At 36.2% G+C, this 16,963-nt stretch overlaps 1 protein-coding gene across 13 annotated transcripts in view; it reads right to left on the reverse strand.

Moving 5' to 3' along the window:
• sls (sallimus) overlaps positions 1–16,963 on the reverse strand; it is a 959,631-nt gene that overhangs the window by 887,955 nt on the left and 54,713 nt on the right. For all 13 annotated transcript variants that reach the window (XM_069830434.1, XM_069830438.1, XM_069830435.1 and 10 more), the window contains exons 4-7: positions 15,297–15,410; positions 9,782–9,959; positions 2,898–3,211; positions 1,918–2,109 (exon numbers count right to left, since the gene is read on the reverse strand). In XM_069830434.1, coding sequence (XP_069686535.1) covers positions 1,918–2,109; positions 2,898–3,211; positions 9,782–9,959; positions 15,297–15,410 — 798 coding nt within the window. The remainder of the gene's footprint in view (positions 1–1,917; positions 2,110–2,897; positions 3,212–9,781; positions 9,960–15,296; positions 15,411–16,963) is intronic.

Below are 16,963 nucleotides of genomic sequence, written 5' to 3' on the forward strand. Positions count from 1 at the left end.
CATACCTTAATCGTGCACCTTGATTCCAGCTCTGGTAGTTGTCCCACTTTGATTTTCTCCTGAACTATTTACCAACTTATGTTTTTTTTATGGATTAATTTATGAGGTACAATACCAGTGCTGTTATCAAGGCTTTAATGTTGCTTGTCGTGTGATAGACTCGAAAGCAGGGCATTACGCACAGTGGCACATTGCATTCCGGACAGTAGTATCTGCTCTCCTATACGAGAGCATTTTGGGAAGAATGGTGTAGCAGTCATTGAATATTTGTACCAGTACATCTGTTCTTCAGGTTTGTGAATAATGTTCTGCAGTATCACTAGGCCCAAACGTACACGTACTGTATTTCAGAGTCTGTAGCAGGCCGCCACGAATTATTTTCAGCATTCTGTGAACACTTATTAGCATGCCGAATCGTCTCCTCGAATATAATGTTGATGAGGTCATTATTAAAGAATAATTAAAAAATTGAGAATTATCGTTATCAGAAACAATATTGAAATTTCAGGGAATGGGGACCTCGGAGGTGCAGAAGAAATGGTGCCAGATGTCTTCTATTCAAACCACTGTCGAAAAGACGCGACATCAACTGATCTGAATTTGTTTGTTGGTCTATAACTTCGTCTTCTGATACCGATGTTTCATTTCCTAATCTTCTACAGGAATATATTACTGATCAGAAGTTTCGGAATCACTAACTTGATCCATCTTTACACAAAACAGCACAAAAAACACTAAACACAAACAGAAGCCGCCAAAACTAACTAGCATCTACTCATTACTCGTACTGTGTGTGAATGCCATATGAGCGTAGAATTCCACTCGCAAGGAAGGAGTACAAAAAACACCACCAGATATAGCAATATCACTAACTTCTTGTAGCCATCTAGTGAGGAAAAGGTTAATGAAAGAATTGAAACGTATATATTCGGGATATAATCCTTAGCAGCGAAAATGAGACTCAAAGGAGTTAACTCGGGTTAATAAATTTTGACACAAGTTAGCAACCCGAGTTAACTCGGGTTAATCAGGGAAGTGGTTATAGTAATATGCGTTACAAGAGCGGTATGTTGACGTTTTCATGTTCGAGGAAAAGATTAAAAAAGCGAAACGTAGTTGAGCTTTTTTAATTTCCGAGAACATGAAAGCAAACATACCGCTCGTGCATCGTACATTATTTTGTGCGAAGATCGTTTATTACATACCTGAAAGAGGAATTTCTAATTAGTTGCAATGAAATCTCCATCTTGGTTTCTGTTTAATGACGGCAACTTTGGAATACCAAAATATCTATCTTCAACATTGTTGCTATAAAATGTTTTCTGTGTTTACTATACTTCAGCAGGCCGTGATATACGTCTGTCTTTTTTTCCCCCAGTCTATAAATGAGAACTTAAAACAAACGGTAAGGTTAATGTAATGATTTATTTTTCATTTTAATATTTTAACAATATTATTTATATAACATATTGCAGTAATAACATCGGCATCTGGAATCTTGTTGATTTTTTTACGGCTTCCTTAATGTTACTTGTATCAGGAATGCAATAAGTTTCGTGGAGCAGTAGACTTTACTTAATTTTTGCAATTATTTAAAAACAATAATTAACATTGCAATTTAGGTGAAATTGCAGTGGTAAGTTTCCAATTTATAATTATTACTATGTTAAACGTCTCTAAAAATAATATGTTAAAAGCCTAAAGCAGTAAAATGAATGTCGCGCTTAAGCGGTAAGAAGAGGGAAATTGTTATGTATGTTACGTTGGGAATAGTGAATGTGGTATTTGACACTTACCGCGTATTGGTTCTGTGCGGAAAACAAGCAAATACGCACGATCTCGCACAAATGTTGTTTGTTTTGCGGCATACTGTATTTCCTGTAGGCTGCCCTTAGTAATGGGGGATGAGCGTGTTACCTCGGAGACGAGTCGGAAGAATCTCAGCGAGGTGATGAGAACATTGCGGCGGCGCTCGAGGCGAGTGGCGAAGCTGCGGCACACGAAGTCCATGAAGTCCCGCTGCGACTTGAGGTCCTCTGGCAGCGCGATGTGGCAGCGGGGCAGGGAGTCGATTTTGTGCAGCAGCTCCGCGTAGTGCCCGTACGTCTCCTACGGCACAGAAAACAGGTCAACAGAAACAGGAGACAAAAGCTACCGTAACAAGTACTGTAAAATGCTTCAAAACACTGACAATCCACTTGACGAAATTGTAGAATTTTTACAAATTCTTCGATAATGTACAATTCACGTACGTATGAAATTTCATTATTATCATATATTTTCTTTTATCGAGGAGTAACTATTTTCTAGTATTTCGTTATTTGTATAGCCATTACTTTTTTTTTTCCTTTCCGCGATAAAGTGACATTAATAAATGTACAGTCTTACTAATAAAAACTCTATATACAGACGTTTAACTGTCTTATACTTATGCAAAGAGTAGCTCGTTTATAAGTTGTGTGTAAATTCCTTACTAATAATCACTACATACGTCGTGTATAACAGTTTAACTGTTAACACAGCTACGTCATAGTTTCGTCATTACTTCGTTACGAAAGGTAATAGAATATCTGAGGTTCTCTATTGCATCCGGTAGAGCGCTCTAGTGTGCTGTGTTAAAGTATCGATAGTCTAACTCGCTTGCGCTCGTTTCATAAACATCCTCGCGTCTTAATTACTATCATTATAGGCTCGCTGTATAATGTACTATTATTAAATGATCATATTCTGATACAAAATTTAAGACATTAAATGAGCACTTAGCGGTTGGCGGGTATGATAAGTAATTTTCTAATTTTTCTGGGAACTGCAACATTCGTTTGCAAAACATGGCTTTGAAGTTCCAAATTCAGACTCAAAACTTTTGATTATCCTACACGGTGGATGTACCCACTGACCCTGCACTGAAGCTCGAGGGTCTCGTGTTCCTGGCGCAGTTCCTCGGCGGATATGACGTCGAAGCCGACCTCCTGTTGTCCATTGAGCATCATCTCGGCAGGCCCCAGAATCCAGTTGGTGACGCGAGTCACGCCCTGTTCCAGGCTGCTGATCTCTTTGGCGTCCACGAAGCTCTTCTCCAGCTCCAGCCACGCTTCCTCCAGCAGTTCCTCCTTCCCGTGCATGATTTCCAGAAGGCGCTCCACGCGTGCTCGGGTGTCCTGGACGTCCTGTGCCTCCGCCGCCGCTCCCATCTGCTGCAGCAACTCTTTGCCTGCAACATGACAACCGAAGCTTCATTTAACTGCTTCTCAACCTAGGGTTGTCATACGTCCCTGATTTTCCGAGACAGTAGGCCTAACAGAATCGAGATCTGGGGCCCAGTGTTCCGAAAATAATTTGCGGGACACATAAATGTCCCGGGTTTCAGCGAAGAAGAGAGTAAAAAAATAGCGTTTTCTTCTTTTCCACAAAATTTTATTCTCTTCTGACTTCATCTACTTGGAGTATTAATGAAGAACTATTTTCAGAACATGGGAGGGGTGAGTAGAAGGAAGAATAATAAAAGAATATATATTTTTTTTTATCCAATGCCACCAGGTTGTCTTTTCGACATTTCTGGTCTTCTCTCCTGGCCGTGGCTTAGTTGTAACCCACTTCTGAGGTTGGGGCGCCTGGAAGGCGGAGTTACATTACCCCGATGATGTGATAGGATGATTATGATAATGTGGTGCCAGGAGAGGTCTTAAATCTAAACTTAACCTAAATTCCAGAACATGGACGAACACAGGAATAATCCCCTCTAAGGAAAAATTCCTGTGCTCTAACCGGGAATCGAACCCGGGACCTCATGAACTATAGCCAAAAGCTCTGACCACTAGACCATGAGGCTGGTCTAAAAAAAAATTGCATAATATTTGCTGATGATATGGCGTTGTTAGCAGAAGAGGAAATGATACTAAGGAATATGCTACTGGAGCTAAATGGCATCTGTGAGCAGTATGGGATGAATATATATACAAATAAGACGAAGACCATGGTCATAGGAAGAAAAGTAAAGAAGATAAACGTGCGAATTCTAAATGAGGCAGTGGATCAAGTGAACAGCTTCAAATACTTGGCGTGTACTATAAGCAGTAACATGAGCTGCTGCCAGGAAGTCAAAAGGAGAATAGCAATGGCCAAGGAAGCTTTAACAAACAAGAAGCATCTTCTGCGGACTTCTGGAAAAAGAACTGAGGGAGGGACTAATGAAGTTCTTTATGTGGAGTGTGGCACGGTGAGTTTTACGTGAATACGCCAGTCTCAAGTCTACGGATATAGATGAGATCTCTTGTTTGGTACCATATATAGGCCTATTGCCCGGAAATTTTCGCGCATTCCCAGACTGGCCGACAGTTGTCGCGGACCCACATGAAGTTAATACTCACATCTTAGTAGTATTTTTAGTAGGTTATTTTACGACATCTTAGGTTATTTAGCGTCTGATAGTAATGAAGATGATAATGCCGGTGAAATGAGTCCGGGGTCCAGCACCGAAAGTTACCCAGCATTTGCTCATATTTGGTTGAGGGAAAACCCCGGAAAAAACCTCAACCAGGTAACTTTCCCCAACCGGGAATCGAACCCGGTCAACCTGGTTTCACGGCCAGACACCCTGACCGTTACTCCACAGGTGTGGAACACATCTTAGTAGTCTACTCGATCCAACAAGACCCCATTTATTTCAATCGTGTTATTAGTCACAAAGTCATGGCGTCGGAATGGATCATCCTGTAAACGTTAAATCGTTACATCATCGTTTACATCCTGTTACCTCTTATATCGGTCATACGTCAAAAGGAATTGTCTGTGTTATTAATAATAATCCGTGGCGCTACAGCCCATGAAGGGCCTAGACCGATCAGCCGGCTGCTGGCCTCACGCCCACATACCGAAGCAGAGGTGGACGATCATCCAACCAGAATGGAGGTATCAGGTGGTTAGCAAGATGATCCCCCCAGCCGTTATAGCTGATATTCGCAACCGGATTTCGCTACCTATCGTAGTTCCCCAAGTGTATCACGATGATGGGTGGGTACCGGTCCCATACACTGGCCGAAATTTCATGAGAAAATTTCTTCCCTCATGAGGACTCGAACCAGCGCGCATTCCGTGACGCGGGTCCTGGGCGGGATGTCTTAGACCGCGACGCCACGGCGCGGGAACTCTGTGTTACTAGCTAAGACGAAATTGTCTATTGAAGGATGCAGTGGAAGGAATGATGAACGGGAAAAAGTTCGGGGCAAAAGAAGATGTCCGCTAATAGGCAATATTAAGATATAGTATGTATCATATACGGAGACTAAGAGGATGGCGGAAAAGAGAGAAGATTGGAGATTGATGGGTTTGCAGTGCAGGACCAACCCTTGGGCAGAACATCAGTTATATGAATGAATTAAATGAATCATTCTCTTCAATTTATGGGTAAGGCAGCCGAAAAGTTTTAAAAATAAAAATTTGACAATTACATACAACATTGATTTAAGTTCACGATTCAATCGGGTTCATATTGAATTAAACATCTGTTTCAATGGTATATCAGCGAGAAAGCGTTTTATCATCTGAACTTCCGTCCTGGAGGAACTCACACTAAAGATATTATCGTCCTTTAAGGAAAGACTCCACTGAAAATCATGAAAATTTTTCCAAATTTTTTTTAGCTATTTTACTTATTCAGAATTTATATTTTCATACCCCAAATGGATTCAGCTCAATTCTGATTACAAATACTCGTATGTTTACACTTTTTAAATTAAGGCTGGAAGGGGGCGTGGAATTTAAAGAGCTGTCAAAATTGTTTTTCATCGAAGAATTCTTTTTTAAAATTTCTGATTAAAAATCTAGTAACTCTTTGTTGGCTCCCTGAAGTTACTAGATGAATGTAGCGGAGGAGAATATTAATTTACATAAATATTCATTCTATTTTCAAATCTATTTTTCTGTGTTCATTTTTGTTGATTCAACACCAACTTTCTTATGCCAAATATTAATCAATCTGGATGAACTTTTTACTGCAAGTATTTATGAGGTAGCTGCATGTTTCTATGCATTTATTTTGTGAGAAATGCTGCTAGTTTATTTTATTAATATTTTTCTTATTAATAAAATAAACTAGCAGCATTAAGAAAAATATTAATAAAATAAACTAGCAGAATTTCTCACAAAATAAATGCATAGAAACATGCAGTTACCTCATAAATACTGTACTTGGAGTAAAAATTTCATCCAGATTGATTAATATTTGGCATAAGAAAGTTGGTGTTGAATCAACAAAAATGAACACAGAAAAATAGATTTGAAAATATAATGAATATTTATGTAAATTAATATTCGCCTCCGCTACATTCATCTAGTAACTTCAGGGAGCCAACAAAAAGTTACTAGATTTGTAATCAGAAATTTTAAAAATGAATTCTTCGATGAAAAACAATTTTGACAGCTCTTTAAATTCCACGCCCCCTTCCAGCCTTAATTTAAAAAGTGTAAACATACGAGTATTTGTAATCAGAATTGAGCTGAATCCATTTGAGGTATGAAAATATAAATTCTGAATAAGTGAAATAGCTAAAAAAAAAATCTGGAAACATTTTCATGATTTTCAGTGGAGTCTTCCCTTAAAATCCATCGCTCTCAGCCGGGTTCGAATACGTGACTCTCGAATCCAACCGAAATTACAGTACCCACATGCCCATGGAGGATATCCTAGAATATAGAATTTCTCGTTTTACTTTCTCTCCAAAAGAAGCTAAGGATTATTGCCATATTAAAAAAATCCATCACCTTCGGCTGTGTTTGAACCGACGAACCTCAAACGTGGTAACCAACCGAGGAAGACTATTTTAGGAATAATTTTCTCTCTAACTCTCGGGAAGACACGCAGATTTATATTAGTATGTAATACCTAAGTCAATGCCTTAATCACAGAGGTAGTTTACGTGCAGCTCCAGGGAACGATTATAAGTCAGCCTCTCACATTTCTGTAGACCACTTCAAGTCTTTGTTTATTTGATCCCCACAGAGCGTCAATTATCTTAGTACGTTGGCGGACGTGGTCGCCTGTGGCAGTAGAACCTGTTCTGTGTTCGCTTTCCACATATCTACGGAAACTCAGCCTCAAGAGTCAATAACGGTGGAACAGGTTGGGAACCCGGCGAGGTGGAGAACTAACGAGACAGACGTTTCCACTGCGAGAATAATAAAATTTGACTTTGTCCTGCTTTCAATACAAAACAGAGAACTAATTTATTAGCAAAAATTGATAATATTTTAGTTGTGTTCGCTCAGTGCTAGCGCGTTGAACTTATAAAACAGGGTACCCGGGTTCAAATCCCTTTTCATCCTGAATTTATAACTTGTGTTGGGCAATCCCGAGGTCCAGGAAACTTAGGGATTTTCTACGGATCTTCCGGTCTCCCTGTGGCATCCCAGAGTCATAGAGTCGTGGCGAATGACAAGTTATGGGTCCTACTATTGGACAAAAAAAAAAAATCTGCACTGTATCAGGAATACAACGTCACGTGGGATATATCACTTCGTTTGGGGAATGTTTGTTATTTATTTATTATTTATTTACTTACTTATTTACTTACTTATTTACTTACTTATTTATTTACTTACTTATTTACTTATTTATTTACTTATTTATTTACATATTTATTTACTTGCTTATTACTTACTTATTTACTTACTTATTTACTTACTTATTTACTTACTTATTTATTTACTTACTTATTTACTTATTTATTTACTTATTCATTTACTTATTTATTTACATATTTATTTACTTGCTTATTACTTACTTATTTACTTATTTATTTACTTACTTATTTACTTACTTATTTATTTACTTACTTATTTATTTACTTATTTATTTACTTGCTTTTTACTTACTTATTTATTTACTTACTTATTTATTTAATTATTTATTTACTTGCTTATTACTTACTTGTATGACTTGAAGCTTTCCTGGTGTTTGCTTCCAAATCTCCAAATCACCTGGCTGATAACCCGAGAAGAGTTATTCTATTACTTACTTATTTATTTGTTTACTTACTTATTCATTTACTTATTTATTTACTTACTTATTTATTTACTTGCTTATTACTTACTTATTTACTTATTTATTTATTTACGTACTTATTTATTTACTTATTTATTGATTTGTTTATTTATTTCATCAATTTGTGTTCACGTCATATCGAATCAGTTCTTAATCCTCCATCACTCTCTATATAATTATTACAAAAAAATAATACATTTCAAACCTATAAGCAGGCCTATAACCTATACTAAGCATCTGTTTACCCTCTGTTAGTGTCGGAAATGAAACTGCATTTGTGTTGATTTCAATGTTTTAGTTTTGTTTCGGTTTACAAATTGAGAGTATGGATCTGTGATAAGAGAAGTAATTAAAGAAGAACATGTCATATACAGAATGTACCGTAAGTAATGCCATTAATTTCACGGGGTTATTCTTTGAGATATTTCAAACAAAAAAGTTTAATACAAATTTTTGCTTGTTTTGCTTCCTTTTCGAGGTAAAAATTGTTTTATATGAAACATTTCTTACTGTATTTTAGGAACGCCATTGATTTAATTCCCAATGTGCTCAGTCAACTTAAAAGAGCAGTGTAATATAATAATAAATAATTGAAAGAATTTTAGTTTCGTTCTTTAAAAGTGCAGAAATTTAATCCGATAAAATGTAACTTTTCGTCCTGAAAAGGAATGTTAAAATGTTACTTTTGTTCATATCAAATTTCTGCACATTTAAAGGACAAAATTAAAATTCTTTGAATCATTTATTTTCATAATAAACTTACTTACTTATTGGCTTTTAAGGAACCCGGAGGTTCATTGCCGCCCTCACATAAGCCCGCCATCGGTCCCTATCCTGAGCAAGATTAATCCAGTCTTTATCATCATATCCCACTTCCCTGAAATTAATTTGAATATTATCCTCCCATCTAGGTCTCGGCCTCCCCAAAGGTCTTTTTCCCTCCGGTCTCCCAACTAACACTCTATATGCATTTCTGGGTTCGCCCATACGTGCTACATGCCCTGCCCATCTCAAACGTCTGGATTTTATGTTTCTAATTATGTCAGGTGAAGAATACAATGCGTGCAGTTCTGCGTTGTGTAACTTTCTCCATTCTCCTGTAACTTCATCCCTCTTAGCCCCAAATATTTTCCTAAGAACCTTATTCTCACACATCCTTAATCTCTGTTTCTCTCTCAAAGTGAGAGTCCAATTTCACAACCATAAAGAACAACCGCTAATATAACTGTTTTATACATTCTAGATTAATATAATACACTGGTCTCTTAAAATGACTGAGCATATTTGGAGTTAAATCAGTGGATTTCCCAAAACACACTGTGAAATATTTCATATAAAACAATGTTTTTCTCTAAAAGGAAGCAAGAAGGAGCAAAATTGTATGGAACTTTTTTGTTGGAAATATATCAAAGAATAATCCCCTGAAATTGATGACAATACTTACGGTACATCCTGTATATTTTCTCTTTATATGACGTGATATTCCGAAATTACTCGCAGCTCACAACAAATTTTCCACTATGATTCACTCAAAGTGTATCATACGCGTCTATTATCACTTTAACATTGCAAGAGCTCACGATTACAAAGCAAACGAATGAAAAATCCCATGCCTAACCGGGACTCGAATCTGTACTGCCTGCGTGACAAGCTGAAGGTCTGCCCACTCAGGCACCGCAGGGGGCAGCCTTTATACATATAAAAACAGGATCAAGTAAAGTATCGTGTGAAGTGTTCACAAACCTGCCTGCAGGACCTTGTGCGCCAGGTCCTTGGTGGAGTCGAACATGTCCCTGTTGCAGCTGAGCGCCTCCTCCACGCTGCTGACTCGCACGCCGGCCCTGAACCGCGACAGCCTCTGCCTCAGCTTCTCCAGGTCTGACACAGCTGCCTCCGCGTCTTTCGCGAACGCCTCCACGTGCTGAAACAGCGTTCGTTGCTCCTTATTGTTCACGCTCATAATGCACCAGCTGTGTGAGGAAAACGAGATGGCAAGTAGTAAAAATATCCAACATGTCCACAAAGCCATCCATAGACCTTACTCCCAACATTTCTTCGTACCACCGCCACCCGTAAACCCGACAATCACAATATCCAACCTATACCAACAATACATCCAACACAGACCCCAACCACGACCACCAAATCCCATTAGGCCCTAAACAGGGTCTTCCAACATTAATCGACAAGACGATGACGCAACCTACACTCACAAATACACAGACAGACACGACCACCTGACAGCGGAGGTGATGGCAGCGCTGGACGTCGGAACCGGCAGAGTCCTCAAAGGAAGAGAAGGAAGATGAACAACAGACCAACCCCCCCCCCCCCCAAACAAAGCCTCTCGAACCTCCCAGTTGTGCGGCTCGTTGTGACACAATCTACGAATATGTCCTCTTTGCGGTAGAGGCGAGACATCACATCACATTTTGTCGGAGTGTGAAGCCACAGAAGCTCTGAGGAAACGATTCCTGCCAGAGTCCTTCATTACATCTAGCAGGGGGCACTTGGCGACATACGCTGTATTAAATAACGTTAAATCCTATGACAGTGTGGGAAAATTTATGACTAAGGTTCGTCAGTTGAGGGGGGAATTGGCCGAGGGGGAGGGAGCCGATGGATAAGGGAAAGATTTATTAGTGTTGCAATGAGTATTATTAACATTGAGCGAATGATATAATTAGGGGATGTTCTTTTTTTTTTTTTTTTTGTATTTACTGTGTCTTTTGTATTTTATTGCGTGTGTATGTTTTTATTTATATACTGTATTACCTTTATATTTATTATTTGGATTATTTGGTGCAGCTTCAACAAGAAATTGAATTGTTTATACTGTATATGTGTGTGTGTGTGTCACTGTGCGTGTGTGTTTTTCATATCTCCCTTTTATTTTATTTGTATTATTTTTGTGAAATTTGGTATAAAGTTAGATTAATTATAATAGTGGTAATCAATGATAACGGTAGTAATAATAATAACTATTGTTTCACTATTTTATTATTAGTAGGTATTATTTTCGTTTTGAAGACTCAAACTGTGCATAGCTACAGCACGAATGGCCGTACGAGCTCGTGCGAAGGATCTTGTATACAATGAGTTTGTATAATTTAATATGCATCAATAAATGCACTTATCTATCTATCTATCTATCTATCTATCTATCTATCTATCTATCTATCTATCTATCTATCTATCTATCTATCTATCTATCTATCTATCTATCTATCTATCTATCTATCTATCTATCTATCTATCTATCTATCTATCTATCTATCTATCTATCTATCTATCTATCTATCTATCTATCTATCTATCTATCTATCTATCTATCTATCTATCTATCTATCTATCTATCTATCTATCTATCTATCTATCTATCTATCTATCTATCTATCTATCTATCTATCTATCTATCTATCTATCTATCTATCTATCTATCTATCTATCTATCTATCTATCTATCTATCTATCTATCTATCTATCTATCTATCTATCTATCTATCTATCTATCTATCTATCTATCTATCTATCTATCTATCTATCTATCTATCTATCTATCTATCTATCTATCTATCTATCTATCTATCTATCTATCTATCTATCTATCTATCTATCTATCTATCTATCTATCTATCTATCTATCTATCTATCTATCTATCTATCTATCTATCTATCTATCTATCTATCTATCTATCTATCTATCTATCTATCTATCTATCTATCTATCTATCTATCTATCTATCTATCTATCTATCTATCTATCTATCTATCTATCTATCTATCTATCTATCTATCTATCTATCTATCTATCTATCTATCTATCTATCTATCTATCTATCTATCTATCTATCTATCTATCTATCTATCTATCTATCTATCTATCTATCTATCTATCTATCTATCTATCTATCTATCTATCTATCTATCTATCTATCTATCTATCTATCTATCTATCTATCTATCTATCTATCTATCTATCTATCTATCTATCTATCTATCTATCTATCTATCTATCTATCTATCTATCTATCTATCTATCTATCTATCTATCTATCTATCTATCTATCTATCTATCTATCTATCTATCTATCTATCTATCTATCTATCTATCTATCTATCTATCTATCTATCTATCTATCTATCTATCTATCTATCTATCTATCTATCTATCTATCTATCTATCTATCTATCTATCTATCTATCTATCTATCTATCTATCTATCTATCTATCTATCTATCTATCTATCTATCTATCTATCTATCTATCTATCTATCTATCTATCTATCTATCTATCTATCTATCTATCTATCTATCTATCTATCTATCTATCTATCTATCTATCTATCTATCTATCTATCTATCTATCTATCTATCTATCTATCTATCTATCTATCTATCTATCTATCTATCTATCTATCTATCTATCTATCTATCTATCTATCTATCTATCTATCTATCTATCTATCTATCTATCTATCTATCTATCTATCTATCTATCTATCTATCTATCTATCTATCTATCTATCTATCTATCTATCTATCTATCTATCTATCTATCTATCTATCTATCTATCTATCTATCTATCTATCTATCTATCTATCTATCTATCTATCTATCTATCTATCTATCTACCTATCTATCTATCTACCTACCTACCTACCTACCTACCTACCTACCTACCTACCTACCTACCTACCTACCTACCTACCTACCTACCTACCTACCTAACTACCTATCTATCTATCTATCTATCTATCTATCTATCTATCTATCTATCTATCTATCTATCTATCTATCTATCTATCTATCTATCTATCTATCTATCTATCTATCTATCTATCTATCTATCTATCTATCTATCTATCTACGAATATATAACATCGCAGCCCGAAGAGGGCACTTAAGACCCTAAAGCGGGCAGCCCCTGTTCGTTCTAACTTTTGGACCAATTGCAATGTTGCCAACTCGATTACATTTGTCCCCTGTTTAGCTAGTTAAATTGATATTTCGCCGACTACCTGAAATTTGCCAAATTTTTTGTCGTCCTTACCTATTTTAATGTAGAGTATTTTATTTTCGTTGCGTAGAAACCCTTCAACAGGTTAAACTCTTGGGTATTGTTCTTGACTTTAAGTTGACATGGGAAGGTCATATTAGTGACCTGTGTATTGGATTGCCAAGAGTAATCTATTTATTAAGGAACCTTGTACCTAAAGAATTTCTTAAAACCTCGTATTTTGCTTTTTTTAATAGTATTATTACTTACGGTATTCATTTGTGAGGAAATTGTCAGAAAATTGATCAAGTACTTCTTTTGCAAAAAAAGGCAATACGCATTTTGATTGATTCTGATTTTGATACTCACTGCAGACCTTTGTTTATTTCTGAAAGAATTTTAACTGTTGTGAATTTGTATATTTTCCATTCTTTAATTAAAATTTAGTCAAATTTAAACAGTTATTTTCCACATAGCGAGATTCATCATTATTGTACAAGACAAAATTACCACCTTGTGACACCTAGGGTTAGATTAACCAAGTCTAAACAATGGTTTACATCAATTGCATTGTCTATGTTTAATAAACTTGCTTATAGTACACATATTGTTAATTTTAATAGATTTAGGTGTGTTATTCGTGACTGTCTTATCAAAAATCCTTTTTATGATATAAATGAATTTATGGAAACTAGTGTTAATATAGTATTTTAATTTGCTTGTTTATCTTGTTTTTCTTTTGATTTTGTCTATGTATCTGTGATACCACGACTGTTTTTATCAATAAATAAATCAATATAAATTTGTACGGGTATCTAGTTGTGACTCTCATTTGGTTCACAAGCGGTTAACTTTTTAATCCACCAGGACTGAATGATAAAATGTCAAAATAATGGTTACTACTGATGACGAGTTGCACCCGATTGGTGCAGTGAATTTTAAAAAGTCTATCCCATTATAGACAGTTGCACATTGCAGCGAACAACGTCAAAGAGCGCTGAATATAATCAAAATCAATAGTAGATACAAAGAAACCGCTTTCTTTGATGCCGGTTGATAACTGAGTATGACTTTAACTAAGCACGATTAATTTGCAAAACATTTTTGTACAAATATACTAGAAATTTAAATGCTTCCAAATTTTATGTTGAGCAAATGACTAGAACATACCAACAGCTCTGACGATCAAAGAACCAGCGAGGTTACCGTTCAGAAATATTAATATACAGAGTGTTCATAAAATGTTCCGATTAACTTCTGGTGATATTTCTATATATGTACGAGTAATCTCATTACTTAAAAGTAATGCTCCATTTTATACACATAACATGATATGCAGCACGTGTATTTCCTTTGACAAGGTTTGCAAAATAATAAAAACGTTCAATGCATAAATATAAAAATCCTAAGTGTTTCTGAGACAAGTCGTTTTGATGAACACGCTTACTTGTCTGGCATGTTTCAGAACAGATATTCGAAATGCACGCCACTCATCTCAATAAAGGCCTGGGAACAGTTCTGCAATGACCGTCGTTGCACTTCAATACCCAGGAATTTGACGAATGACTTTATAGCTTCAAAAATGGTTTGTTACAAACGCTTCAATTTATTCACTGGGGAGAATAAACTAAACACTTCACGTATTCCCACAAGAAGTCTAATGAATTAAGTGAAACCACAAAACGGGTCCACCACAACCCATCCATTTTCTAAAAATAACAAGATCAAGATGGGGGCGAATATTGTACAGGAAATGAACCGTTACCCCATAATCTCTGCTGCTCAGAAACTTGCTACTTGACATACGCATGTTTATCAAAAGAACTGTAACTCAGAAATGCTTATGTTTTGTAAATTTATGTAATTGAAACTTTTTTTTTCATTATTTTTATGTAGAACCACCTTTTAAAGTGTGTGGGAGAATTTATATGTACAGCATATGTCCTTATTTAAAACTTATTATTTGTGTGTAGAACCGCCTTTCAAAGTTTGTTGGAACGCCTTTGGTACACCCTATATATCACACATTAGAGCATTGGATAGATTACTAAACAAATAACTATATTACTATCAATAACAGATTTCGATTTAAATCATGGCCAGGTATGTTTTCGTAAAAATATCACAATTTAAAATTGTTTGCTGTATGATAAAATTTCTCTCTTATGCTGGGATAATGAGAAGCCACACTTTTTTTTTTTCGATGTTCCCGGGGCAGCACTGACCTGTCCGAAGCAATGACCAGTAACTCACGTACAATGCGGTTCTGAATCCACTGGTTGTGGTTGTAGGACCAGGTGCCGCCCAGTTCCTCCGGCAGCTGCGACGCCTCCACATACTTGTGTATCCTGCAAACCGGGATGTACACAGGCTGCAACAGGAAGTGCATACATCAGTGCAATATAGTCCACTACCATGCAAATTCACATACTTCGTTATTAATAAATATCCGAAAGAGTTTTGAAAATGGCCACGTCTGCCGTGGGGTTCTAAAAGCTAATGTAACAGTCTTTTCAATGTTGCCAACTGTTACCAGATATCACCAAAATTAAAACGCTATGTACGGAAATAATAATAATAATAATAATAATAATAATAATAATAATAATGATAATTTATCTATTTATAATTGTGAATTTTGTCTGACAACATGAAATTCATTAGTTTGACATACAGTTTATGATTCATGAGACCTAACCTAAAATTTATTTTCTTTGAAGACATGAAATGATTAATGCAAACTCCAGAAACAGAATAAAACTTTGGAAAGCACAGGCCTACTGTTTAATTTTTTTCCTTGGTTATTTAAGGACGCTATATCAACTACGAGGTTATTTAGCGTCGACGGGATTGGTGATAGCGAGATGGTATTTGGCGAGATGAGGCTGAGGATCCACCATAGATTACTTGACATTTGCCTTACGGTTGGGGAAAACCTCGGAAAAAACCCAACAGGTAATCAACCCAAGCGGGAATCGAACCCGCTCCCGAACGCAACTCCGCATCGGTAGGCAAGCGCCTTAGCCGATAGAACTACGCCGATGGCTCTGTTTAAATTGCTACAATTGTTTATTAATACATACTCGGTATAAAAATTTTCCAGAATATATATATTTTTCCGAAATGAATAATGTTATGTGATATATTTCTGTTTCTAGTGTTGGCATTATTCATGACGTAACTTCAGTAGAAGTTTCATGATCATAGTCATTGTTGTTGTGTGCCAACTCTCGATAGGTTATAATGAGCTCTTATGTAGCCTTAAATCTAGCGAAAACAGTTCGTCGATTGAAATCTCAGGAACCATAGCGTTATTAATTTCAATTTGTATTGTCTATATAATGACCAATTTCCGGTGACGTGGATAGGTGGGCGAGGCCCCATTGAGTGGCCCGCAAGGTCCCCTCACTTCACTCCAACGATATACTACCTACGGGCCACCTGAAGGAAATTTTTTATTCTACCAAGATTCGTGACCTACATCATCTGCTAGGGAGGATAATGGAATGTGCCACGCAAATATTACCTGCCACAGTCCTCGGTGTCCTGAAGAATTGGAAGCGTCGTCTGAACATCTGTCTTGCTGAAGAGGGTCACCATATTGAATATATTATATAGACAATACAAACTGAAGTGAATAACCTATGGTTTCTGACTTTCGACTTACTCTGTAGCATAGGAGACGGTAGTTTTAAATGTCTCAAAATGTGTGTCTATATATACATATATACAGGGTGATTCACGAGGATTTACCGCCAATTATTTCCGAAGATATTCTGAGCAAAAAAATGTTATATAAACATTTGTCCTAATCTCAATATTTTCAGAGTTCTCTAATTTGAAGTTGTTAGTAAAATACTTGTTTTTTTTTTTTTTTTTTAGTTTTAAGGGTAAAAGAATATTACAAATAGAGAATGAACAATT

This window comes from Periplaneta americana, chromosome 7 (genome assembly GCF_040183065.1).
Source record: "Periplaneta americana isolate PAMFEO1 chromosome 7, P.americana_PAMFEO1_priV1, whole genome shotgun sequence".
Taxonomy (NCBI): domain Eukaryota; kingdom Metazoa; phylum Arthropoda; class Insecta; order Blattodea; family Blattidae; genus Periplaneta; species Periplaneta americana.